At 45.2% G+C, this 27,669-nt stretch overlaps 1 protein-coding gene across 1 annotated transcript; it reads left to right on the top strand.

Annotated features, from left to right (window-relative positions):
* On the top strand, positions 1-27,669 carry KPNA3 (karyopherin subunit alpha 3). The gene is made up of 17 exons (XM_077316867.1): positions 1-253; positions 7,184-7,228; positions 10,969-11,058; positions 11,569-11,598; positions 11,690-11,742; positions 11,827-11,922; positions 13,450-13,535; positions 15,130-15,216; positions 15,573-15,742; positions 16,967-17,011; positions 17,501-17,632; positions 20,815-20,943; positions 22,357-22,461; positions 22,569-22,640; positions 22,746-22,908; positions 23,897-23,991; positions 24,789-27,669. Exons 1-17 carry the CDS (start codon positions 143-145, stop codon positions 24,885-24,887), a joined length of 1,608 nt encoding a protein of 535 aa, XP_077172982.1. The 5' UTR covers positions 1-142; the 3' UTR covers positions 24,888-27,669.

The raw sequence follows: 27,669 nt of genomic DNA, 5'->3' as shown, positions 1-27,669 counted from the left end.
TGCGCACCGCGGGCCCGTCGTCACGGAACGCGCCTCCCCCCCTCCTCTTCCCCCCCTCCCTCGGCTCGCGCTCTCTCGCTCGCGCGCACGCCGCCGCCGCCCCAGTCCGGAGCCGGGAGACGCCGCCGCCGCCGCCGCCGCCATGGCCGACAACTCCGCCGCCGCCGCCGCTGCCGCAGCTGCCGCCGCCGCCGCCGCCGGCCTGGAGAACCACCGCCTGAAGAGCTTCAAGAACAAGGGCCGCGACGTGGAGGTCGGTGTCAGCCGGCGGGGGCTCCGCGGGGCCTGGCTCTGCCCCTCCCCCTCCCCCGGCCGGCCGGCCGGCCGGCCTGAGGGGAAGCGGCGCGGCGGAGGGCCCGGCACGCCCACACGCCCCCTCGCCCCGGCCCCTTCCCCGCGGAGCTCTTTGTGCGGCCTCCCGTCTGGCCCTCCCGCCGCGGACACACACAGACACAGAGAGAGAGAGGCGCCGCCGCCGCCTGCCCTCCTCCCGGGGATCCCCAGCCAGCCAGGGGGCCGGGCAGGGCTTGCTCCCGAGGAGACCGGCGGGGGGGCTGCGCCGCTCCCTTTGTGCCTGCCTGCCTTCCCTCCCCGAGGGGGGTCCTGGGAGCCGCCTTCGGCCCTCTGTGTGCCCCGCCTGACAGGCTGGCCTGCCGGTTGGCCGGGTCTCTCCCTGGCTCTGCTCTTTCTTCAACTTTATTTTTGAAGGGCACACTTTGTGGGACCTGACCTTAACGTGTAATTCCCCCCCCCCCATAGCTGATATGGTTCCCTCGGTGGTAAGTATGGGTGCCGTTCCGCTCAGCCGTATTCGGAGGACCTGCAGCGTTCCTAGGCTTCCATGAGCAGTTGGTACGCCAAACGGGCCACCTCTTGCTCTCAGGGGGCGCTGCAGATGTCCTGGATGCCTTCTAGAACATCTTGGTTTGGGGATGGTGGAGCAGAACCCCCCATTGTAGCGCAGGGATTCTCAGCCGGGGTTCTGGAGAACCACGGGGTTACGTGAGAGCTCCCATGGGGTTATGCGGCCGTTGACATCGCTAGACATAACTGGCACCCCCGTCCCCTGTTGCTTTACAGGCCTGGTCTTTCTCTCCACAATAGAAAAATGGTGATTGATTGATTAATAGATGGGTTGATTGGCTGGCTCCCACATCGTACTTCCACGCTTGCTTCTCTCAAGGGACGCGTCACCACTTCCGGGGTTCCTTAAAGCCTGGGACACATTTCGGGGGTTTCTCCACAGTCAGAAGGTTGAAAAGACCTGTTGTAGTGGGAGGGATACGTGTTGTGGGTCCAGTGATGGGAAAACATTTTTTGGTGTGATTGAGGAGATCGTGTCTAGTGAAGGCGGTTCCTTTTGAAGCATCGTTCTCCTAATCCGGATGGCCAAGGCCTACCGGACCTCAGAAACTTAAGTAAGGTAGACCCTGGTTAGCACTTGGATGGGAGACCACTAAGGAAATCTAAGGTTGCTATGCAGTGGCAGGCGACAGCAAACTACATCTGTCAGTGTCTTGCCTTGAAAGCACTAAGGCAGGGGTAGTCAACCTGTGGTCCTCCAGATGTTCATGGACTACAATTCCCACGAGCCCCTGCCAGCGTTTGCTGGCCGGGGCTTGTGGGAATTGTAGTCCATGAACATCTGGAGGACCATGGGTCGACTGCCCCTGGAGTACTGCATCAAAATGTAACTGGGACGCCGCCTATTGAATGGAGAAGGCTTCTTGACTCAATGGCACGTCATCTGCAGGCAGCCCCACGTTGGGGAAGGCCTCTTGACTCGTGTTTGATCCCTATATTTCGTATGTAAAAGGATCAGATAGGAAATGATGTGAGACCTCCGCTTGAGATTATAGCCATCGCTGTCCATCAGAGTTGATGATACTCACTCTGAATCGTAAACTACTTTCATAATAAGGAGACACAAAACAAGTAATAGTTCATTTAAAACCTTCAAAGGTGCTCACCAGCCGGCAAGAGGACCACTGATGAGGAGACAAAAGGTCTCGGGCTAGGGACACACACACATCCCTTGTGCAGAGTAGCTTATCAGCAAGACGTATTGCCACGGTTACCAGTCCCTATGCCTACTTTACTTGCCTCTGAGGGGGCAGTTGCTGTGTGCCAAGTGGTATTCTACCAGATTCTTGATATGGCCTTGAGACCTCCAGTCACTGGCCCTTTCTTTTATACGGGAAGGAGAAATTGAAAAATTGTAAGGCTACAGACACATTTTAAATACTATAAAGCAAGTAAAATCTAAAATAAATGTTATTAGGAAAACATCACCCTAGAGCATTGCACAGTAACAAGCCAGCTTCTCAGTTTTCCTAAATTCGCCTTCAGGCTTAGAAATGTAGTTAAAAGGGGGAATGAGAAAAATTCTTCAGTATATGGCAGGAAAGTCCGGCGGTCTGTAGATTGTGGCAGTCCTCGAATGATGGCCTAGGGGTGGGGTGTGATGCAATTAGTTTCTGTTCTGGAGACAAAGCATTTACGCTCACACTGAGTACTTTTGGGTCCAAGAGGCAAGCCGTGGTTGCTTTGGGAAGCATAAAAACAAGCACTAATTCACTTTTTCTTTTAGCAATAATAGGGATCCTTATAAGATGGAGCACAGAAGAACAAAACCGCAGGGTGGTCCTTGTGGTGACAAACCCAGGGGTTATTTCTGGTGTGTCAGGCAGTGAGTCAGAAAGCCACAGGGGGCAGTATTACTTAGTGCAAGGGTAGTCAACCTGTGGTCCTCCAGATGTTCATGGACTACAATTCCTATGAGCCCCTGCCAACGTTTGCTGGCAGGGGCTCATGGGAATTGTAGTCCATGAACATCTGGAGGACCACAGGTTGACTACCCCTGACTTAGTGTTCTGAGGACTTGTGACCCTTACAAGCAGACTTTTGCATGTCTTTGATAACCCTTGGGAAGTAAACAAAGGGAGTCTATAGATTTACAGATAGGTCTTCTTCTTGCCTGTCTTATCAGCTGGTATAGAACTTACCTCTGAAGTAAGGTATTACTCTTATTAGAGAAATCCTAAATACTGCCAAAGAGCCTCTTGTGGCGCAGAGTGGTAAGGCAGCTGCCTGAAAGCTTTGCCCATGAGGTTGGGAGTTCAATCCCAGCAGCCGGCTCAAGGTTGACTCAGCCTTCTATCCTTCCGAGGTCGGTAAAATGAGTACCCAGCTTGCTGGGGGGTAAACGGTCATGACTGGGGAAGGCACTGGCAAACCACCCCGTACTGAGTCTGCCATGAAAACGCTGGAGGGCGTCACCCCAAGGGTCAGACATGACTCGGTGCTTGCACAGGGGATACCTTTACCTTTACCTTTAAATACTGCCAAGCTGATTTTGTTCTGTTTTTCGGAGCTTCTGGTTCCCACCTCTGCTGGAGAGAAGGATTTATCTTTTTGTTTTACTTTGATGAATCTTCCTGTTCTTGTGTATGAGAGAGTGTTAACTGAAATTTGTTCTGGCAGTTAAATCAGCAGGGTCGTAGCTAGCAAAATAACACTGTAAACAAACTGCTGGGCTCCCTTATTCTCCTTTACTTTATAGCATGGGATAAGGCCAGCTCCATCTTGTCAGATTTCAGCCACTAAGCAGGGTTGGCCTGAGTTAGTATTTGTATGGGACGACCAAGGAAATCTAGGGTTCCTACGCCGAAGCAGGCAATGGTAAATCACTTGTTTGCCACCTGCCTTGAAAACCACACCAAAGAAAACTAAAATGTTGCTGTGCCCTGTCTGTATGCAATGTATTTTGAATTTTCATGCTGTATCCTGTAACCACAAAACAAATCTAATACAGCTGGTTAGATCTATGCATTTTTATCATGAACGCATATAAGCAACAGTTTTAAACTATGTTAATGCTTACATTGATGTAGAAGGGGAAAATCCCAAAATACAAGCCATGTAATATAGTGTGCTTTTGTTTGTTAGTCAGCTTGAATACCCTAGTGCAGCCTTTTTCAACCTTTTGCCAGTGGAAGAGCCACTGAAATAAATGTTCAGGCTTTGAGAAGCCCCGGAATTGATGTCAGCTAGCCATGTCTCCATGTCACACACCCTGGAAGGGACATGTCACCTTCACCATCCTTTCACTCCCTCTCCCCACCTTTACTATGCCTCATGTAAGAAGGGCAAGAACTGAAAAGATAGCCCACAACCGCCACCCATACCATGACACTATCTACTCCTCCCTTTTGATTTTTACACCCACAGGCTACCCCCTGAGCCCTCCAGGCAGGGATGGCCAGTTCCCTAGCTTGTGGCTAAGGCCGCAGATTCCCCTCTTAAGTTCCTGTGGGCCCCCGGGGGTCCAGAGACCCCTAGTTGGGAATCTCTGCCTTAGTGTATCCTGGGCTCATCAGAGCTTGGGAGCTAAGCAGGATCAGCCACAGTCAATACCAAGGAAGATTTGAGTTGCTATGCAGAGGCAAGCCATGACGAATCACCTCTGCTCATCTCTTGCCTGGAATGCCCCATGGATGGGTTCACCATGAGTTGGTTGTGCGCAACAGCGCTCTCTTCTTTGTTTATGAAAGTTGAGGCTGATCTGGAACCTACAGACAAGACAACCTCAAGTACAGCTGTCAGTGCAAGTCTTGCTCTACTCACAGAAGAACTTTGAGTAGAGCAAGCTCTGAGCTTGAGTGGTGGTAAGAGGTGAAGGTGAAGCAGGTTACAGTTGCCTCTAGATTCCAGAATTGTGTCTGCATTCATGTCCATCCTGAGCGTCCTTCCAGTTTTAATGTGTGATGGTGAATTCTAGTATTGTAAGACAACAAAGGTGAAAAGATTTATCCCTCTACACTGTTTGTAGTCCTTTAAATCTGAATCATCTCCATCCTTACTTGGATTTTTGAAAAGTGGCCAACTTTTTTGTAAGGAAGTTGGCTTGAGCCCTTGGGTAACTTCGTTCTTTTGATGTGCTTGTTTTAGTTCTGTGATACTTACTAAGAGCAGGTGACTGGAAATGTATGCAGTTTTCCAAAGAAACATGGCGGAATTATGGAATAGCACTGTGATAGTTGCCTTTTAGGTTTTTCCCCCAGCCCATTTGCTTTAAAAAAAAAAATCCTAAAATTAAATTAGAGCCTCTTGTGGCGCAGAGTGGTAAGGCAGCGACATGCTATCTGAAGCTCTGCCCATGAGGCTGGGAGTTCGATCCCAGCAGCCGGCTCAAGGTTGACTCAGCCTTCCATCCTTCCGAGGTCGGTAAAATGAGTACCCAGCTTGCTTGCTGGGGGGTAAACGGTAATGACTGGGGAAGGCACTGGCAAACCACCCCGTATTGAGTCTGCCATGAAAACGCTAGAGGGCGTCACCTCAAGGGTCAGACATGACCCGGTGCTTGCACAGAGGATACCTTTACCTTTACTAAGATTAAATTTCCTTTTTCTACCATCACTGCCCATTTTTTCTTAATTTTTCATCCTGACCTCATATCTTTTTTTCCTCCCCTGGGTAGTCGTGTGCAATCTTGCACATTTTATAGCAGAATCCGGGATAGTTTAATTCTCCCTTTGCTGTCACACTATACATCTTTAACTTCATATAATAGTAACACCTTAGTTAGATTTTTGTTAAGGGATAGAGTTCCAACCACTTCTTATATGGTAGCAAAATTTCTTTATATTTCTACTAGAATAAGACTAGCAAGAGGGTCTGGAGGATAGCAAAGTGTAGGTAAATATCAATTGGAACAATTGGATCTGTTTTTGCAGATAACATCTTATTTTTTGCCATATTGCACTCATAAAAATAATATTTTTGATATTTGTTCTTAATATGTGTAACAATTCTGTACTAATTCATGATATTTTAATTTTACTAATCCTTTCCTGTTTGTTATACAGTTTTACTGATCTTAGTCCTTACATGTGTAGTATTACATGGGTCTAATGACTGAGTAAACTTGACTGGCTGACACATCATCTTCTGTATGAAGTTAAGACTTCCTTTTTTGTTCCTGGCTAGAAACTTCTTAATTAGACTCTTGCCTCCGCTTTTGCTCTTGAAGAGATCCTTTTTGGTACTTCACTGCTTCATCAGTTCAGAACTTCATCTGTAGCTGCTTCCCTTTAACATCTCATTGGTTCATACCAGGGGTAGTCAAACTGCGGCCCTCCAGATGTCCATGGACTACAATTCCCAGAAGCCCCTGCCAGCATTCGCTGGCAGGGGCTCCTGGGAATTGTAGTCCATGGACATCTGGAGGGCCGCAGTTTGATTACCCCTGGTTCACACTCTCAGCTAATGTGGTGGTAACCCTGACATGTTATATTACAGGTGGAGAATTGCAGGAAGAAATGTCCCCATGCTTGTATGTGTGTGTTTTTAAAAACCCCGCATATAGAAAGCTACTGTGTCAGACACAAGGTTTAAAATGCTTTGCCATTGGTGTGTAGTTTTTTTTTAACATGCAGGGGCTTTCTCATTCACAAACAGGTGATGTCTCCCCCCCTCCCCCCCCCAAAAAAAGGTCTACTTTCCTTAATCTGCCATGTTTGTGAACGTAGGCCATATTTCTTTAGATTTTACCCCCTCATACGCTGGGCTCCAAATTCAGATTTCTCAACCATGGGCTTTGTTGTGAATCTTGTGCATTTTACTAAGTCTGCGCATTTGTTGCCATACACCACAAGTGTGTACAAACTATTTAATATGTTATTTAATATGTGTGGATGAGGCGAATTGCAAGAAAATGTTTCATAATTCTTAACTTGGCACCAGAATACAAGTGATTATTTAAAAAAATCCAAAATGGGTCCAGGTACAGAAAGTAATTGTCTGTACAAACTTGGGAACTGTCTAGTTTGTAGGGGGAAAATCCCCTAAATTTAAAAAAAAACAACAACACCCCCTTAGTGGCCTTGTCTGTTGCATCTTTTCTGTTCCTACAAGTTCCCTGCAGGAGACCTTGACTTCCTCCAGGGGCACAATAGTTTGAATGAAGTGGTTTAGGGGAGGGGGAACACAGGCAGCCCTCCCCTCAGTCTGTTTTGGAGAAAATCGGCCTTGTGACAGGTGGGATGTGACTCTCTAACACTGGCCCATTGTGAGTCCTTAAGTACTCTTCAGCAAGTTTAAAACGGAAGTGCTGTTCTAGTCTGAACTCATCTTTAATTTGTTATGGTGAAACCTCTAACCCTTTCCCTCCCCTGTTTTACAGACTATGCGAAGACACAGAAATGAAGTGACCATTGAACTTCGTAAGGTGAATATGCCTCTTTTCATCTGCTCGTATTTAAAGTTGCTTGTGGGGATTTCCACCTACAGAGTTCAGGTTCATGAGGGAATTTAAGCCATGGTTCTAGTGGGGAAGCAGAGCATGGAGTCCATTGTGCCAAGCACATAGTTGCATCCACTGCCCTTCACAGGGCAGTATATTGATTTTTTTTTTTTAGAGATTCCACCTAAACTCTATTGTATTGAGCAAGGTGACACTTCTCTAATGCAGTGGTCCGCAACCTTCCGGTTGCTGCGGACCGCTGCTCTGGAGTGGCGGGAGAGGGCGGCCCGGGGCCCCGCGCACGCGCGACAGCCCCATCGCGAACGCGCACGCGCGGACTGCCGCGCACGCGCGTTTGCGGCCGGCAGGGGCGCAAATGCGCGTGCGCGGCAGTCCGCGCGTGCGCATTTGCGCTGCCGCCATGCCAGCGGCTGCGGCTCCCTCTCCCGGCCCCTCCGGGCCGCCAGCAAATCGGGCACCAAAGCTGCCGATTAGCTTGCGGCTCGGCAAGCTTCTCTCCCCCCCCCCCCGAAACAAGAAGCTTGCCGGGCTGTGAGCTAATCGGCCGCTTCGGCGGCTGATTTGCTTGCGGCCTGGCGAGCTTCTCGCTTCGGGGGGGGGGGCGGGAAGAGGGAGCTGCGGCCCGGCGCCAAGGCCTTCGCTCGGATCTTCCTGGCGGACAGAGCAAAAAGTGCCACCCTATATGAAATATAGGGGTCGACATCTGATAACAGGTGACTTTATCAAAATCAGAAGTGGGGTGTGAGTTTGGTAGTAACTTGGCAAGGAATTTGCCCCTGGGTTCGGAGTACAGGGGACAAGCCAAAAAATAGTGGGGCAGGTCCTCCACAGATGAATTTCCACATATACACAAGCGTTGGCCTCTTGGTATTTAGAGATATCGTCCAAAGAGCATGGCTGATGGCATCATTTCAAACCGCAAAGATGTTAGGGCCATTCTAAGATTGCGTGTTGTTATGTTTACTAAATATGATGCTCTAGAGTGGTCTTTTTTAATTGGAGTTATTAATTCATGTGCATTCAGTGCCAGAGGCCGTTATTTGTTCCTCTAAACTGCTGTGCCGGTGAGGGGGGGGCAAGCTGGACGAGTTAGCCTAATGGAGGGAAGAATGCCACAGGCAATTTATTGAATGGCATGTATGTAACATAGCTAGGAGATCTGAGGATTGTCTGGGGGTGGTTTGTCATTGCCTGCCTCCATGTCATGACCCATAGTATTCCTTGGAGGAACTTTATCCAAATCTTTGGAAGTCTCCCATCGGCCCATTATGCACAGAGTGGAAGGTCTGCATTTGGGGTGGAATGGTGGTGGCTAAAATCACCAATTATGCACACTGCAGGCGGCAACCGTGCGCAGTCAACGTATGCTGCTGAAAAAGCCACGTTTGCGAGATGTGGAAGAAACTGGAGCTTCCCGGGACCAGGGCGCAACCAGAAGCGGCTCCAGAGTAGCCGCATGCATAATCGGATACTCTGGGTTTTGCTGCCGTTGCGTTCTGTCCCGTGCGTAAGCAGTTTGCTTCGTTTCTTCCTCCTCCGCGTTCTCCATGTCGCCGTTTCAGCGGCCGTGCATAATAGCCCATCCAAATGCTAGCCGAGGTTAGCCTTGCTTAGCTATCCGAGATCAGGCATGGCTGAGCTATCTAGGTCAGAGCTACCACAAACGGGAAATAATGAGCAGATTTTAAGACACTTCTCATTGATGCATGCCTTCAAACCTTTCTTGTTGAACAACCTGCATTTGCCTGGCAGGTTAAGAATTTGGTGGTGATCACGAGAAGACAAGAGTCATTGGACAATACAACAATTCTAGGAAAAGGGGAAGACCCAACATGAGATGGATTGACTCCATAAGGGACACCACAGATCTCAGTTCAGGTGCAAGACCTGAACAAGGCTATTAATGATAGGATGTTTTGGAGGATGTTAATTTATAAGATTACCATAAGTCCTAAGGCACATGGCACAAACCCATGCTTGCTGTTTGGAAAGCAGGTTGATGTGGTGACCTGGAATGCCTCTGTTAGCTATATTTGGCCTGCCAGTTCTCTCCTTTTATTAGATTTGGCCCACTCAGCCATGGTAATCAATGTTTTTGTAACCTCATTGCTGGACTGCTGTAATAAGCTCTACATTGGGCTGCCCATGAAGACATTGTGAAAACTCCCCACTGGTTCGGGATGCAGTTGCCTAACTGTGGTTTGGGGCTCACTTATGAGAACAACTCTCACGAGTTTTAACGTAGCTAGATTTTCTGAGTTCAGTGTGTTGTTTTGTGTTGTTCAGTGTGCCTAGGACCCCCATATCTAAAGAACTGTTCCTGTACGCCAACTACAGCCTCCCTGGCACCTGCCAGAACCCATGCTTTTTTTTTTGCTGTTGTTCTCACTGTACAGCAGGCTCCATGAGTGAGGCAGACTGTCACTCTAGGACAACCCTTTTCAACCCTTGGACCATGAGGGTGCCCCTGAAATAATTTTTCAGGCTTTGAGGAGCCTGGAAGTAATGTCAGCAGGCCACGCCTCCCTGCCACACCCCCTGGAATTGCCATGTCATTCCCCATGCTAACAGGCAGGCTCTAGGAGGATGGATGGGGCAGGGAGACACAGGAGGCAGTTTAAGATGGGAGTAGGCATGCATGCTCCACCTCCTTCCTGGTACAGAAACCACGAGAGATCTCACTTGTGCTAAGGAGGGGGATGGAGAGCAATGGAAGTGACTATAAGGCAGGAGGAGAAATACTGCAGACTCCCTCAGGAGTTTCCATGGACCCCTAGTTGGGAATTCCTGCTGTAGCCTAAAAATTCACACTACGTTCATGTTGTATGTTTTTATTCTTTCTCATGACCAGCTTTCTGAATTATGCCACATGGGCTTTTAGTAGTAATATTGATTATTGGCATTCAAGTGGGTTTGAAAATGTTTATGGCTGTGGGGTCAGTAGCAGAGCATCCGCTTTGCTTGCAGAATGTCCCAAGTGAAATCCCTGGCATCTCCAGTTAAAAGGATCAAGGAGTAGATAACCCTTTTTCTACCTAAGGCCTTGTTGAAGCCCTGCTGGGCAGAGTGGACCCGAATGACCTGAGTAATGTCAGCCAGTTTCATGTGTCCTCTGTAGAGCAGGAGACCTTTAGAGCATTAATGTACTTGGTAAATAGTGGCACATCTAAGATAAATTGCATATGGAAAATTTCTTTTTCTCTTTACCAAAGTTCATGAAAATATGAATTTTGGAAAATATCTTCTGACTTGATAATTGTAAAAGCAGATGCCAGTTGAAGCAAATGCTGCCTCATTTTGATGGTAAATTTTATTATAGGCTCCACATTTAAATAGCAATGACTTAAAGAAAAATTAAGGCTGTTGGAAGTGTCACGTGGTAGCTAGAATCATGGTCTTAGCCCTCCACAAGTGATCTCGTATTTGTCCAGCAGGAAATTGGTTTGCTTACCTGGAACTTGTTCAGTAGACCATTTAACAGAAAGAAAGGTGTTCATAATGAACGCAGTAGAATTTCTTTTGCTCTTTGTACATTAATTGTAATCCAAGGGGTGGCAAGGTAAATGTGCCTTCCAGCTAAAAGAAACTGCAAGATTCTTTATGTGAATAAAGTTTGTTCATGCAATTTTTTTTTCAATTCTATTTTTAAGAATTAATTAGCATTGGAAAATATTAAGAGCGCTCTGTTGATGGCTTATTTTCAGAGCAAAAGAGACGAGCATTTGTTGAAGAAAAGAAATGTGCCACAAGAAGAAAGTTTAGAAGATTCAGATGTTGATGCCGATTTCAAAGCAGTAAGTGCTTTTTTTTTTAGAGAGCCGGTTTGGTGTAGTGGTTAGGAGTGCGGACTTCTAATCTGGCATGCCAGGTCCGATTCTGCACTCCCCCACATGCAGCCAGCTGGGTGACCTTGGGCTCGCCATGGCACTAATAAAACTCTTCTGACCGAGCAGTGATATCGGGGCTCTCTCAGCCTCACCCACCCCACAGGGTGTCTGTTGTGGGGAGAGGAATGAGAAGGCAACTGTAAGCCGCTTTGAGCCTCCTTCGGGTAGGGAAAAGCGGCATATAAGAACCAACTCTTCTTCTTCTTCTTCTAAATGCAAACAAAACATAGAAGTCAGAGACTCTTGTTCTATGAAATCTTTAGCTTAATAAGTAGTGGATATTGCAGAAAAAGTATGTGGGGAAAATTAATTAAGAAACTGTATCACTTTAAAATGTTTTTTTTGTCCCTTACTTTGTAAAGAATATGGGCTTTGTAATGAGACTTGTAACTAAACCACCTCTCTCTTTGATTTAAGCAAAACGTAACCCTAGAAGCTATATTGCAGGTGAGTTGCTGAACAAGTCTGTTATTTTCCTTCAAATTAATTTTCTGAATTCTTGACTTCTAAATTTCTGAAATCTGTGTTAACGCTGCAGAATGCTACCAGCGATAACCCCGTCATTCAACTCAGTGCTGTCCAAGCTGCTAGGTGAGTGTTTACTTGGGCTTCATTTGAAAGGCTGAAGGGCTGTTGCTGTCCTTTTCATTAACTTCTTGTGTTTTAATTTTACAGAAAGCTGTTATCAAGTGACAGAAATCCTCCCATTGATGACTTAATAAAATCTGGGATTTTACCCATCTTGGTGAAATGCTTAGAAAGGGATGATAAGTAAGTTCATAGTTTCTCTCTTCTCAGTACTCCATTTATAACCTAACAGTGTTCTTGGAAAATGTGTTAGGAGCTGGATGGTTGCAGTAATTTGTATTTAAAAAAAACATGCTATGTATTGTGATAAAATTCCTGTCCTTGTTTACTCAGGTGATAGTTACGCGTTTTATGTAGCTTTCCTCATTTGCAAAGATATTTCTTGGTCCTTAAAACAACCAGTCATTGTTTCCAGTTGCTGTTGAGACTCTGTATTGAGTCGATATCTGAACTATACTCTTGCCACTGGTCACAGGACCATCTTGCTATAAATATGGTATTTTGGATGCATTTGGGAACTGTTTTGATTGCTCACTGAAATATACAACCTCTGAGTTTCCCCCATTGTATTACTAAGGTTGGTTGCTACCTTATATTATTGAGGTTATTTTTCTTTTCCTTGTTGTAGCTAAATATTTACTTCTGGGAGTCCTAAAGCTGAATATCTTGTGTTATTCTTTGGGAAATCTAGGTTTAAGAGGCAGCTGCCGTGAACTTTTAACAGTAGAAATGCTGTCTTCATAGCTATTTTGGAAAAAAGCTCCAACCCTTGCATTAGAAAGGCCCTGATAGAAATCTGTGGAGTAATTCATATTTCTTAGAGTTCTTTATGATGCAATATTTAGTGTTGGTGTACACTTTGTAAAGACTGTTCTACAACCTACGCAGTGGTAGGATTACAGAGTATAGCAGTGAATGCTTTCGAAAGATTTCAGCATTTGCACCCTTTCTGTTGCCATTAGTTACAGAATGCAATGCAACTATTATTTTATTTATTTACTAGGCGAAACCCCAGCTGCCCTGGGGGCCTCAGAGCAGGGCCGCCGCATCCCCGACATGGTGGGCCTGCTCCGAGGCCCGCAGGGAAGCCTCCCCACAGCCGCCCCCTCCCCGCTGACTCCGTGGCTTCCCTGTGGGCCTCAGAGCAGGGGTGCCGCGTCGGCGACATGGCGGGCCTGCTCCAAGGCACACAGGGAAGCCTCGCCCCCATCCCCCCCCCCCCACTGACTTCACGGTTTCCCTGCGGGCCTCGGAGCACGCAGCGGGCCTGCTCCGAAGCCCGCAGGGGAGCCTCCCCCTGCAGTGGATGCAGTCGGTTGATGGGCCAATCGGAAGGAGCTTCACACCTTCCGATTGGCCCCTCAGATTGTTAGTCCCCTGTTTTCTATACCAGACTCCGACTGACCCCTCCAATTGTCAGTCCCCTGTTTTCTATCCCGGATTTGGCCCACCCCCCTTAGCCTTAGCGAATTATTTATACCGCTCCCCGAGCGGTTTACAGATTTATTTATTATATATATATATTTATATACTGTCTTTCCCGGAGGCTCAGGGTGGCTTACATGGAACGCAAGAACAATACATAAAGCAATCCATAACATATGAATAACCGTAACAATAATACTAGTAACTGATAGTTGTAAGAATAGAAACGATGTAAACAATGCAACAGTGCAAATGCTGTTTTGTCTTTTTTTGTTTCTTAAACAGTCCTTCCTTACAGTTTGAAGCTGCATGGGCCCTGACTAACATAGCATCAGGCACTTCTGCACAGACTCAAGCAGTTGTACAATCCAGTAAGTGCTCTGTGTCCTTTAACTTGGCGGATGGATGCTTATTTCCTGGGGAAAGATTTGTGCTGACTTGGAACAAGAGGAGAACTCCTTTGGAGTTCCTCATGCATTGCGTGCTTGTTTTGGAAGAAGTACGTGGCTTGCTCCAATTGAATGACGCAGAGAGTGTTCGCATGTTATTTTGTAAGGGTAGAATGGGGCATAGAATTGAGTTCTCTGAAAGAAGGGGGAGCAATAACTAGTCTTCACAAAGAAGGAGGCGTGACCACGACTCTTCTGGGGGTCAGAAAAGGCAACCATTGTCAACCTAAGTTGGGCCAAGATGGAGCAGAGGCAAAATCAAAGGTGGGATGGCATTTGAGACTGTGAAAGTGGTCTCCAAGCACTGTTTCATCTCTGCTACGCAAGTTGTGCAAGTAAGGAGGAAGTGACAAAATAGATTTTCAGACCCTGCATCCTTTCTGTTACCATTGGGAAAGGCATGTCTGACACATCTGTATTTGTGGTCTTAATCATGGCCGGGCTGGTCTCCTCATTATCCCTGGGGACAGATGTCAACTTGACCATGCTTCAGATGCATCAAAAGAAAATCTATAGCCATACTATTCGAAATGTTCTTTCCCTCCTTCACCCAAGGAAGTGGACTTGGAAGCTTGGGATCAATCGGGGCTCTGAAGTTTGGGGGGGGGGGTTTCCAGTTACAGCTTCCAAACTTTCAGGGTAGCTCTGGGAGGCTCTTCCTTAAACCCCCCTCTAAATTTCACAACGATTGGACCACGGGGTCCACGTCCAGGGGTTCCAAAAGAGGGTGCCTCCAGCCGCTCCATTCTATCCAATGGGGACAGACTCTCCATTGGGTAGAATTGAGAGGTGGACATTTGGACCCTGTGGTCCAATCGTTGTGAAAGGGGGGGGGGGTCAGGGAAGAGCCTCCCGAAGCTACCCTGAATGTTTCCCCTGGCCCCGGGAAAGGTGGGAATGCTGGACTTCCCATTAAAGTCAATGGCGCCATTGACTTTAATGGGTGCCTAAGCCAGATCCAGATCCGGCCCCTGGTGCACAAACCTAGTTGGGAGTATTCTGTGTTCCAGCACTTGGGAGAATCAACAGGCAGCTTAGGGAGATAGGCATGAGGTTGCCACACCCTTCTTGTTCTCTCCCCTAATGTTAGGCCCCAGGTTGGAGCTTCCCTTACCTGTCAGCTGCCTGACTTCTGTGTCAAACTAAAGCACCTCTAGGAGAATGTTGGGAAATGACTGCTGTCCTCAATAAGGCCCACTGGCAGAGTCAGCTCTCTTTGTCATAGAGCCGTGTGTAAGGGGACACTTTAATGGTTAGGCACCTTTTTTTCATAAACTAGAGTTTTTGACTTTTCCTCTTCCAAAAGTAGCATCTCTTTCCCCCTTCCAAAAGTGAAATCTTTTTCAAGGATAAGCATCATCTGTATACTCTTGAGATGTGTTTCTAATCCAGTTTGAATTCATGTCACTTGATTTCAGAACCCCTTCCAACAATTGCAGGGATACTCAACAAAATGTAGCGCTGTTCTGTATGGATGCAGTATTTCACTTATGTCACATCCGGGGTTCTCTTACAGATGCTGTGCCTCTCTTCTTAAGACTGCTCCACTCGCCGCATCAGAATGTTTGTGAACAAGCCGTGTGGGCTCTTGGGAATATTATTGGTAAGGATTAATTGTGTTTCTAGAAAGAAAAGAGAGAAAATAGCCGTTGAAGGCTTTAAAACCTAATGTTAAACATTGGCATCACCCTCATGAGACTATGTTTCCTCTTAAATTCTCTTCTTGGTGCACTAGAGTTTAAATAATGAAACATCTTTGTTTTGGTAACGTCACTCCTCTTGCTTTCCATAAAAGTGGGACAAATTGTGTTGCTCAGATTTTCTCTGAACAGTAACGTTTTTGTACTGTTCATAATGGGGAAACATAGCACATCAGTATCCCAACATAAGTCATTGCATACATTTCAGAGTTTCTCCATTGTGAATGTAATCTTCTTTAAAAAATTTTCATTTCTGTAGGTGATGGTCCCCAGTGTAGAGATTATGTCATATCACTGGGAGTTGTCAAACCTCTTCTCTCCTTCATCAACCCTTCCATTCCCATCACCTTCCTCCGGAACGTCACATGGGTCATTGTAAATCTCTGCAGGAATAAGGACCCCCCGCCGCCTATGGAGACCGTTCAGGAGGTAAATAGAGAATTGCACCTCAGCCTCACTGCAGGTCGTTTCCCACCATGGTGGCATGCGTGCTGTGTGCTTCTGTGATGCACCCTTCTTTGCTGGGTTCTGGTGACTGGCTTGCTAGACCTAGTGGTTTTTGAGGGATTTGTTTATCTTACCTAATTGCAAAGTTAAAATAGCAAATGATGCTAGCCGGCAGCTGGTCTTGAGCCAAATTGTCAATGTGGATAGGCCCATAAGAGTTCTAGGAGGAGGCAAAAGCCCACTAACATCAGTGAGAAACTAAAAGCACAAGAAGTCCACCATGTAAGAGAATGCGTTTGGAATCAGTAGGATACACAGAGGGTGTTTTTCAGAAAAATGAACCTTGAAATACAGGGATTTGCAGATGTATTTGGAGAAGCAGCAGTTCCCCTGCTGGCCCTTTCCCCCTCCTGTATGTTTTCACTTGCTGGGGGAGATGGATAAGATTCGTTCTTTTCATCAGCGGGACACAGTGGGGGGGGTAATCTTGATTGGGGGAAAATGGCTGAGCAGAAACTCAAGGATTTTCATTGCTACTGTTGCCCCAAATAAATTTGCCACTGCCTTTAGCTCCATTTCACTTCTTCAAAATAAGCTGTCAGCTGCTATGAGTATAAAGTTATTTGAAGCTTTCAGGGGACTGTGCCCATGTTGTGTCCAGCATGGCCCCAAGGCATGTGCAGCAGCTGCATTTAAATCCAGTAGTTGAGCAGGATGTTCCCTGCCATTGCAACCAGCTCCCAGCATTGCCAGTTCCTCTTGCCGGTGGGCTTAGGAAAGGAATCCTCTCGACTGGGGGAGTCTTTTTTATTTATTTCTTGTCTCCGCTGCTCTGTAGCCATAATCTCCGAGTTGTTTGCACCACAAAAGGTGAACAAAATAACAAATCAAGAATATCAGTTGAGTTGTTAGGGGTCTTGTGATGTTTTTGGCTGTTTTGCAAATTTGTTGATTAAAAGTGGCCATTCTGAATTATGGAGAAATTACAAATTAGTTTATGTTCTTGATATCGCCTTCTTATGTAAGATAAAATTGTTGTCTCTTCTAAATAACTAAATGTGTCCAATATAGGTTAATTAGTAGTTAAAATTATTTACTTGCTACAGTTTTAGTCAGTCTGCCTTAGTTTTGTTGCCCTCTTACAGAGTTGTCCTGCTTTCTTTAACAGTAATAAATTTACTGTAACAATTTTTTTCCTTCCATCAGATTTTGCCAGCCTTGTGTGTTCTCATATATCATACAGATATAAATGTAAGTAAATGCTGAAACTCTGATCTGTTTCTTTTAATATTTGAGCTGTTTCTATTCAAAATGTCCAGAATTGATACCAAAAAAATTCATGCAAGTAATATCAAAAGTTGGCTTTCGTGTGAGTTTCCACTGGAGAATTACAAGAAACAGAAGCTGGCTACTGCCAATAATCTTTAATAAGCACTTTTATTTATTTAAGCTTTTTGCACATCAGAAACGATTGCTTTAAAATCATTAATCCTAGTCCACCACACTAGCCACTACCCCACAATGGCTGGAAACAAATCTGTTTGGTTGTGAATCAACCAACACTGATTTCTAGACTGCTTTGAGATTGAATTCTGGAGCATTCTGTGAAGAGTATGCAGAGTGGGATTTATCTGGAGCAGGGAAAATCCGAGAATTTTCAAATTGTCAAGGACACTTTAATCTGTCTTGAATGTTTGTGGTAGTCCTATGCTGACTGGTGAAAATCTCTCTCCCCGGTAGATTCTTGTGGACACTGTTTGGGCTTTGTCCTACCTAACAGATGGCGGCAACGAACAAATACAGATGGTAATAGATTCAGGCGTTGTACCTTTTTTAGTTCCTCTTCTGAGCCATCAGGAGGTTAAAGTTCAGGTAAGATTTCTTTTGGTTGGGTGTTACAGTACACCACTGGTGTATTGTCCAAGCCCAATCAGTTTGTTATTGTATATGTTCCATTTTGTAATCCTTCTTTCAGCCTGTGGAAGCCTTTGCTGAAGAAGGGGACAACAGATGAGGTGGATGGATGGAGTCACTGTAGCAGTATGTGCGAGCTTAAATGGACTCCGGGGAATGGTAGAGGACAGGAAGGCCTGGAGGATCATTGTCCATGGGGTCACGATAGGTCGAACATGACTTTGCACCTAACAACAACAAAAAGCTTTTGTTCATGCACATAGCCAGGACCCTAGTGGTTAACCAGAACCTGTGTCATGTCACTGTATAGATGACACATATTAAGAAGACTCCTCTAGATCAGACCAGTAGCTGTGGTTAGTCCAGCATCCTGTCATATACATGGTCAACGAGTTCCCCTGGAGAGCCAACAACAGGGCATAGAGACTGAGGCCTTCCCCTGATGCTGCCTCTTGGCTCTGGGATTCAGAGGCTTAGTGCCTCTGAACATGGAGGTTCCCCTGCTCAATGCTGATACTGTTGCACAATTTAATTTTAGTTTAAATCCTATTTTATTGTATATTTGCATGTTGTACACTGCCCTGAGCGGGTCCACTGGGAAGGTGGTATAGAAATCAAATAAATGAGTCCCCAAGGCTAATAGCCATTGATGGACTCTTGTGCAAATCTGCCTACTTCCAAACTGGATTTGTTTGGATATTCCACAGCACTCAAAAACACTGAACTATTTAAGAATGCATTACAATTCAGCACATGTTAATTAATTGTTAGTGCGGTAATTGCAGCCAACATTATTTACATGTAAACAAAACATCTTGAAAATATTGGATACTAGAAATTAAGCCTGCTGTAACCAAAATACAGCGGGCGCTAGTGATGGGGAGGAAGGTAGAAGAGGGAAGGAGGAATGGGAGGGAGAAAGGAGGGGAAGGGGTGCTTGAAGGGATGGTTAGAAGGGAGGGAGGAAGTAAGGCAGGAAGACACGAAGCAAGAGAGAGACAGAACACCAAAAACCTTGCCATTGAGAAGCAATTTACTCATCAAAAGACAAAGCATTATTTAGGAGTTTTTCTTGGTGTTCTCCTGCCTTACATTCTCTACATCCTGGGCCCTCACAACTTTATATGATCTGTTTTCTGATTGAAGCAGACTTCAAACCTATGCACCCCTAGAGGTTTGTACGGTCACAGACCACGATATAAAAATTAGACATAGTAAAAAAAAAAGATTTTAGAATACGTTGGGGTGTAGAAAGTAAAATTGGTTCTTGTCAACGATTTTCTAGCAAAAATAGAGGTGTTTTGTTTCCTTCTGGGTTTGTTTCACATAGGCGCAAAATTTTGCTACCTGTAGAGAGACTTGAGGCTCGAGCTGTGACTGACCCATGGTCATCCCGGTGGCTTCCTGTGGAAGAGGAGTGGGAAATAAGAGACAGTTCTCCACCGTCCTTAACCACTATACCAGTGGTTCTCAACCTTGGGGTCCTGACCCCATTTGGGGTTGCTTGGCCCCTTCCTTGGGGTCATCAGGTTGCTGGCTGCCATGGGTGGAGATGGCGGCAGCTGACGGGCGGCGGAGGCAGGCGGTGGTGGCGGGTGGTACTGGCGGAGGCGGCGGACCTATGGCACTGGCCGCCTCCAATGGCGCACATCGTGGGCTGCCGCTGCCGCCAGGGTCGCGGCAGTGAGAAGGTTGAGAACCGCTGCACTATACCATCATAGGGGGCTCAGCTTTGAGGGGTAGAATTCCTGAAGATGCAGGCTGGGAAGCACTGTTTTGTAGTGGTCCGTGGTGGACTCAGACCTAGAAGACCCAGGTTCAGATTTCCCACTCTGCCTGGGGAGCTTGCTGGGTGACCTTGGGCCAGACATGCACAGCTTTCCCTGCTGCCTCGTGCATTTGTGATGAGGATAAATGGAAGAGAGAGAGAGAATGATGTATCCCGCTTTTGGGTCCCCATGGGGGAAGAAGGCAGAATATAAGTGGAATAAAGAATAAATAGAAATAAAAATATGCAAGAGTCATCCTGATGGGGGCAAAATGTTTGGATTCTCAGTTGCAAAGCTGGTAGTGCTTGAGAGGATCTCTTCTTCCTGGGCATTCCCTTTGTGTCAGGACTACACATTTCCACAGCCACTTGAACATTGTCCTTGAGGGCTAGAATCCTGCTGTAGCCAGGTGGCCTGCCCTCACAAGATGGCCCAGGCTGAATGAGTCTTGTCAGATCTCAGAAGCTGCAACAGGCTGGCCCACATTAATACCTGGATGGGAGACCACTAGGGAAGAGTCCAGGGTGACACAGAGCAGGTGATGGCAACCCACCTCTGAACATATCTTGCCCTGAAAACCCCACAGGGTCGCCATAAGCCAACTGCAGTGGCGCTGGTCTTTTTGCCGTGAAGTCACAGGTGGTTTAGGGTGTATGATTTCCAAGGCAAAACGTTTATAGAATAAGAAGAGTTGGTTTTTATTCACTGCTTTTCACTCCCTGAAGGAGTCTCAGCGTGGCATATAATTGCTTTCCCTTCCTCTCCCCACAACAGACACCCTGTGTGATAGGTGCGGCTGAAAGAGCTCTGACAGGACTGCTGAGTCAGAACACCACTATCAGGGCTGTGACTGCCCAAGGTCACCCAGCTGGCTCCATCTGAAGGAGCGGGGAATCAAACCTAGCTTGCCAGATTAGAAGCTGTCGACTAATCTGCCTCCTTTATCCTGCAGATATTCTCTGGAACAAGAACTAGACAATAGCTGCCAAATTACTTGAATTTGGAAAGACAGGTGGGCTGGTCCCTAAGCCAGAAGGCTAGAGTATTACACGAACAGAATAGAGGCTGAGTAGTCGGGGCAGCTGAGCGTGAACACTTTCTCAAGGCTCAGTTGTCCCCTGTCTTTTTCCAAAAAAGAAAAAGACGGGCGAACTTAGGTGAGCACAGCCTAGCTACATTGGTCTAGTTCAAAATTCAGCGTGCATTTGAGGAAAGCATGTAAGCTCGGTGCTTTCTGAATGAGGTATGTTGTATGCATAAATTATGATTAAAACATCTAAAAGAAAAATGAATGGATGGGCATATCACCCCATACTGGCAGGGATCCACAAATGGCCTTTAAAAATGTTCCTTGTATTTCTTCCACCCTAGACGGCAGCACTGAGAGCAGTCGGCAACATCGTCACGGGTACCGACGAGCAGACGCAAGTTGTTCTCAACTGTGATGTCCTGTCGCACTTCCCAAACCTTTTGACGCATCCAAAAGAGAAGATCAACAAGGTAACGGCTTGGGTGTCTGTAATGGTTTTAATGTCTTTCTGTCCTGAGTTCTGTAGACCAGGGGTAGTCAACCTGTGGTCCTCCAGATGTTCATGGAGTACAATTCCCATGAACCCCTGCCAGCGTTTGCATGTCTGCTGCCTTACCACTATCACCCAATAAAAGTTTAACATATTTTGAAAATCTATAAAAAATGAATTAACTCCCACCCATTCAGGAAATCCTTCCAGGGCTTTGAGGGAAGCCCAGGGTTTCATGAAACCCTGGCTGAGAAAGCCTGGCCTATACTTTTTGGCCCACCAGCCTCTCCAGTCCCCGCTGTCTATGCCCTCATCTGCCTTTAGAGGCATGTGGATGCCAACTAGACACGGCATTTTCTGTGGTGGGACCTTGCCTCTGGAACGCTCTCCCCCCTGAGACTAATCCAGTGCCTATTTTATGTTCTTATAGGCACCAGGCCAAAACACACCTTTATACCCAGGCTTTTAATTAGAGTATATCAACATCTTTTGGATGACAGTTTTTGTGTTGCTTGTGTCCAGTGTCTTGTTTCTGTCTTTAACTGGGTTCTGAAGAAGTGGCCTACAAAAATGCCCTAAGTAATTTCCTATATTCTAAGTCAGGGGTGGGCAAACTGTGGCCTTCAAGATGACCATGGATGCTGGCAGGGGCTCATGGGAATTGTAGTCCATGGACATCTGGAGGGCCACTGTTTGCCCACCTCTGTTCTAAGTGCCCAGCATCACTTTCAGGTTTTTTAATCTGTTCTTTAGAGGTTGGCCTTTGGGTCGTCTTCAGTGTATAAAACACAAAGGCTTTCTCAGTTAAGTTTTAAAAATACCATAGTGTATATCTCCTTACTGCACAAGGAATACAACTGAGGTAGTTCTGAGGAATGGTGTTTGTTTTGGTCCCTCACTAACTGGAGGTCATGTCGTTCCTGATGGTCTCACAAGGCGAATTTCTCTGACTTTTTTGTCAACTGCTTTGAAGAACTCGCTAAGCCTAAAAGTCAGGATACAAATCGACAAGTAATTCAGCCTAGTGTTGCACAGATGCTTCTTGCTTGCTTTTTCCCCAGATTAAGACTATTACTCCAGGTTGGACATTACCTCCCCCCCCCACACACACACATACGGTAGGGATGGGAGTGGGCTGTTACTCTCACTGCTTCTGCACTCATTTTGCCTTGTGTCAAAGTGAGCATCCAGATTACTGCTCCTGGAACTTGGCATGATCTTGGGCACTGACCCCTCTTCAGCTTCAGTTTCCTTGTATGAGATGTCCATTGACCCCCGGTAAGGGCCAGAGCCCAGAGCAAAGAGATTTGTTTCTGAAACCTCATTATTTAACACTCCATGTTAAATAACACCTGGCTCTAGCCTGAACTTGAAGTTTTGTTTTTGATTACAGGAAGCGGTTTGGTTCCTCTCCAATATCACGGCAGGTAATCAGCAGCAAGTTCAAGCTGTAATAGATGCTGGACTTATACCGATGATCATTCATCAGCTGGCTAAGGTCAGTTGGCTTTTCAGACTAGCCACTTACTTTGTTTAAGTTAGCCCAAGGTCCTTAGAAACATACAGACCTTATCTTGCTCATAAATCGTCTGTTAAATCCTCCAGGGAGACTTTGGCACACAAAAGGAAGCTGCCTGGGCAATTAGCAACTTGACAATAAGTGGAAGGAAAGATCAGGTACGTGTGTCCCGCTCTGTGACTTTGTCACTGTTGACCCAAGTTCATTTGAAGTGCCTTTCATTTATGCTTGCCTCATTCTAAACGCTTTCAACTGTTGTCTAGGTTGAATACCTCGTACAGCAGAGCGTAATCCCACCTTTCTGTAACTTGCTATCAGTCAAAGACTCACAAGTAGTGCAAGTGGTTTTGGATGGGCTGAAAAACATCCTAATAATGGCTGGCGACGAAGCAAGCACAATAGCAGAAATCATTGAAGAATGTGGAGGTAAGATTTCTGGCTGCTGTCCGCTGTGAATGGCTTTGAGATGCCCATCCATTCATTTTTCTTTTACATGTTTTAATCACCATTTATGCATACAGTATAACTCGTTTACACCCCTACCGTTAAGATGCTGGTGATGCAAGAATTTTTACTGGGAAAATTCAGCCTGAAGCTGAAAGTCATGCAAAAAGAAATATTCCAGTATTCAACTTGCACAATCAAATAGGGAGGTTCTAATTTATTTATACTTTCTTACTGGGACCGAAGGCAAATTCTGAATTCCATCAAACCCTCCCCACTTGTCAGGCAGTCAGAACTTGGAATACGAGATACAATAACATTTGAATCTAAGGGCAGAGATTCCTAGAAGGACATTTGATATCATCTGCTTACAAGAAACCTAGTCAGTATTGAACTTGATGGACCAATGATCCGATTTGGAATAACACAGCATCATGTGTTCCTGCTCTCCCCCATGTGTGCAGAGTCCAAGAGCATCCCCAGAACATATCCCAGAGTATTTCAGGAAAAGTACAGCCCTTCCTGAGTAGACGGAGTGCCTATTCTTGTTCAGCTTTTGTTCCAATCCGTATTTAATTTTACTTTTGAAATTAAGCTCCAGTTCAACCCCACTCTTTGCATTCAGAACCAGCCCAAACCAGTGCCCCCTGTAGTCACCCTGGCCAGGTGTTTCAGATTGTTAAAGGTATCAAACTCACTGCGAGGTCGAGGGGAACGAAATGCCAATGATCTCGTTGACAGCCTTTACAGAACTCTGCTTTAATGTACTGTTGAATTTGTGGTATACCTGAGGCCCTTCTGTCCCATGGACGTAGCCAAGCATAAGCAAAGCTCCTTGTATTTTTTTTATCTTTGTATTCTTCATAGGACTTGAAACAGTGATATAGCTGAAGTGAGCACCTTCAAGCATTAAGTGATTTTAAGAGCAACTAATGTTTTTTTTTTGCCTTTGTGTTTACCTCTTAACCAGGGTTAGAGAAAATCGAAGCACTGCAGCAACACGAGAATGAAGACATTTATAAACTAGCATTCGAAATAATAGATCAGTATTTCTCTGGTGACGATGTAAGTACACCTGTGGCTATTAGAAATACCGGGAAGGAGTAGTGCAGAGTTTTCCGTGAAGGCTTAGAAGCATCCATGGTGAGGGCAGGGGTTATGGAGGGGTTATGGAGGAGGGAAGGAGGAGTGACTCCATGCCCAGAGGAAATCTGCTAGACAGCCCAGGCTGCCTGAGAGCATAATGAAGCTTACTGTAACCTTTCCTGAGGCTCACCCAGTGTTTTGAAAAAGCAGACAGTGCCAAGTGGGGCTACCAGTTGGCCACTGGAGATCTGATTGGCTGTGCAGATTAAAATAATGTTTCAGCAGCAACTGCTACCATAGTGTTGGTTTTATTCTCTCTTTGTTTTGGTTTTATTCTCTCTTTAAATGTATTTTTTTAAAAACTCCTCGTTTCCAATGTTTGGGCTTCCTCTGAGTGTGTATGTCACCCAGGGTAGCTATTTTGTGAGTGTTAATACCTTCCTGAAAGGTTATTTTGTGGTGGCACCTACCACCCTGAAGCCATGGCCACAGGCTCAGAAAGATTGGAGACCTATGGGCTCAAGAAATGACTCTGTGCTAAAAGCATCTGTCCAGTGACATAAAGTCACAGAGTTGAGACAGAATGTGAAGAAACAGTTTCTGAGAGTTGATGGTATTGTCCAGACCAGGCCTGAAGGTTGTCACAGGACTTTATTTTTGCATATTAAGAAATGCATATGCGTGAGACCCTCAGGGGGCTCAAGGTGGGTAGAAACCTTAGGTCTCTCTCTGCGTCTTTTTTAAATGCTTTTTTTTTTTTGGTTTGGCCTTTGCAGATCGACGAAGACCCCAGCCTCATTCCAGAAGCAACGCAAGGAGGCACTTACAATTTTGACCCGACGGCCAATCTTCAAACGAAAGAATTTAATTTTTAAGCTCAACACAACCGCAGTCTGTCTGTCCCACACCAATAAGATGTTACCACCAGATGGCTACCATTTAAAAGAAAAGGAGAAAAAAAAGGTTCCGAGCCTATCCCTTCCTGTCTGATGCTTCTAAAGCAAGTCATATATTGGTCACTTTCGCAGTTGCCAAGTCACTGTCACATGGACTGTAAAAGCATATGCATGATCTCATAAACTGTTTTAGAATTTTTTAATGGCCCCTGTTACCTTTTCTTTTTCTTCCTTTTTTTTTTGTCTCCCCACCCACCCAGTGCCACATGCTGGAGACCCCCCCACACACACACCTGCAGTTTTGTGCTGAGTATCCCTTTTAGTGGTGGAACGTTGCCTTCCCACAGAGAGAAACTTTCTTTCGACAGGAGCGCCGTGCTGTGGATCAGGACTCCTTTAAGTAGGATACGCTTACATTTTTGGAAGACTTTTTGGGAGGCCCGATTTATTTTTTATTTTGTTTGAAGCCTCCACCATTGTTGTTCGACAAGCATATTTTCATATATTTCATGTGGAGGAATAAAAAGAAAAGAAAATGCAAGTTCAAATTATTTTCATTGGTGAAAACTGAAATTAAAAAAAAAAAAAACTTCTCAAACAACTTGATAATTGATTACAGGTTTAAAAACAGACACCTTGACCGGTAATTGTGTTTTATTACTGCCTCAGAAGCTTGGAAATTGAAGAACGAACTTTTAGATTTGGACTAGCAAAACATGGGCATTGCACCTAATTTTTTTTTCTGTTTTCTTTTTTTGGGGGAGAACAGCACGATGTACTTGACCACTCTTCAGCCTGTGTGTTCCTGCTGTTTTTTGAAGTAATGAAGTGCTGTGCATGGTAATTTACCTGAGCTACAAACCTGTTACAGACTTGAACTTCTGTTTAAAGCTGAAAGCAAGGGTCCCAGATTAAAGAAACGCAAGCTGTCCCAAACAAGCATTGGTTAAGGAGAATCTTGCTTTCATCTTTTGGTAGTCAGTATATTATTATTTTTTTGGTTTAAATTTATAAATTGAACAATGTTGATTTATATTTTGGGTTTAAAACTGTGGAGCTTTTCATGTTTACTGTAATTTAGTCTTAAAACTATTTTTTACTTACCAGTGCTTTTGATGATGTGGTTGGCAACAAACTAGCAACTCTTCTTCTTTTTTTTTTTAAAGAAGCATCATAAAAGCTTCATTCTTTGGAGTATTGGAAGAAATTAGAGGAAATTCTAGTCATAAACCTATTTCACATAGTTAAAAAGATACATACTAGTTGTGTGAGGCTTTGTGGGAGCTGCTATGTGGTTCAGCATATAAGCATTAATAATATGTGCAGCTCAGGACAGATGAACTGACATGAGTTGGTAACTTAGGAGATCGGTAGTTAATGGGGGAAACTGTCCAACCTGGCTGTGTTTTTAGATGGATTTTGGGATTGCTGTGGGTAAAAAGTGAAATTTAAACTCTTGTTTGCTGTCACACAAACTGGCTTTGTCGTCGCTGTTCACTGGATGTAACTTTCCCAATGCCTTGGTGTGAAAGGATTCAAAACAAAAAACAAAAAAATGTAAAACTAATGTAATTATTGGATGTGGGTTGTATTTACTGTGATGAAGATAAGGACAGATGCCATCAAAGCTTTGTTGATCAGCTGTTTTTTCCACTGAGGAACAAGACATTTGCAGGTGTTCATTCATTTTAAATATCTTATCTGCCAGGTGGAGCCACTTTAAAGAGTGAGTTGTCTTGTATCTCTAAAGGATACAAGTGTGTGTCTTAAACTGCAAGATTTTTACTTGCTAGATGATCTGTTTTAATAATAGTGGTTTGGCCTCTATTTATAGGTTTTATAAATTAAAAAAAAATCAATTTCTCTTTAAGGTGGCTCAGACTTTTCAACTCTTGTGCACATAAAAACTGAGTTGAAATTCATTGTGCCTTTTCTTTACCCAAATGTTTAAGTTAAAATTTTGGTAACTTGTGTCCTTGTTCACACATGGTCGAAGATCCTGACATTTTGTTGTGTTAGCTAAAAAAAAAAAATAGACATTATCAAATCAAAGCTAACTATGGTCACAGTTTTTGGACTTTTAAGGGAAGACAGGCAGCTGTTAACATGAGCAAATCTCTTTCCCTGTTCCCTCCCTTTTAAATAGCCTATGGTCTGTGTCCTATAATACTACATTCAAAACCAGTTTGATTTTCCACTACCGTGGTGATCCATTCCCCCCCCCCCTCCAATTAAGTGCATAGAGACAAACATAGGAAAATTGACTGAAGTTAACATTTTTCTCAATCCTGATCGGTTCTCGATTGGGATTCAACCATTTCATAGCTAATAAAGGAAGCAAATGTTTGGATGCGGAAGCCCATGCTGCATGAGTGGAAGGGCCTTCCGCTTGTAGCTGGTGCTGCCAGTTACCTTCTCCGTGCAACACCCTGCAGTCTGGCCCAGGGGAGCCCCCGAGAGTCCAGCTCCAGGAGTTACAGACCGAGGCATTGGTGTGGTAGCAAAGCCACCCCTCTCCCACGCAAGCAGAAGGCCTTCCACGCACGCAGTGGGATCTCTGGATCCAAGCCAAAAGTCTATTTGCTGCACTTTTTAAGTTTTCAAAACAGTGTTTTAAAATTGCATTGTGTTTATTATTTTTTTTTAAAGACTTATCAGTTAATAGATTTAAAATCATTCTTTCAAAAGAGGCATCTAAATGTGTTCCTAATTTTGTATATGGGCTTAGGTTTTATAACCAATAAAAAGCTGCTATCGAATA

Source organism: Paroedura picta, chromosome 1 (assembly GCF_049243985.1).
Source record: "Paroedura picta isolate Pp20150507F chromosome 1, Ppicta_v3.0, whole genome shotgun sequence".
NCBI classification, from domain to species: Eukaryota; Metazoa; Chordata; class Lepidosauria; order Squamata; family Gekkonidae; genus Paroedura; species Paroedura picta.
This window is presented reverse-complemented; position numbering and strand designations above follow the sequence as displayed.

What these genes read in the sequence shown, in the direction of transcription:
- KPNA3 (XM_077316867.1), top strand. Translation starts at nt 143, where the DNA reads ATGGCCGACAACTCCGCCGCCGCCGCCGCTGCCGCAGCTGCCGCCGCC. An exon ending in ACAAGGGCCGCGACGTGGAG is followed by an intron (nt 254 to 7,183) that starts GTCGGTGTCAGC and finishes CCTGTTTTACAG; the next exon opens with ACTATGCGAAGACACAGAAA. An exon ending in TCATTCATCAGCTGGCTAAG is followed by an intron (nt 22,462 to 22,568) that starts GTCAGTTGGCTT and finishes TAAATCCTCCAG; the next exon opens with GGAGACTTTGGCACACAAAA.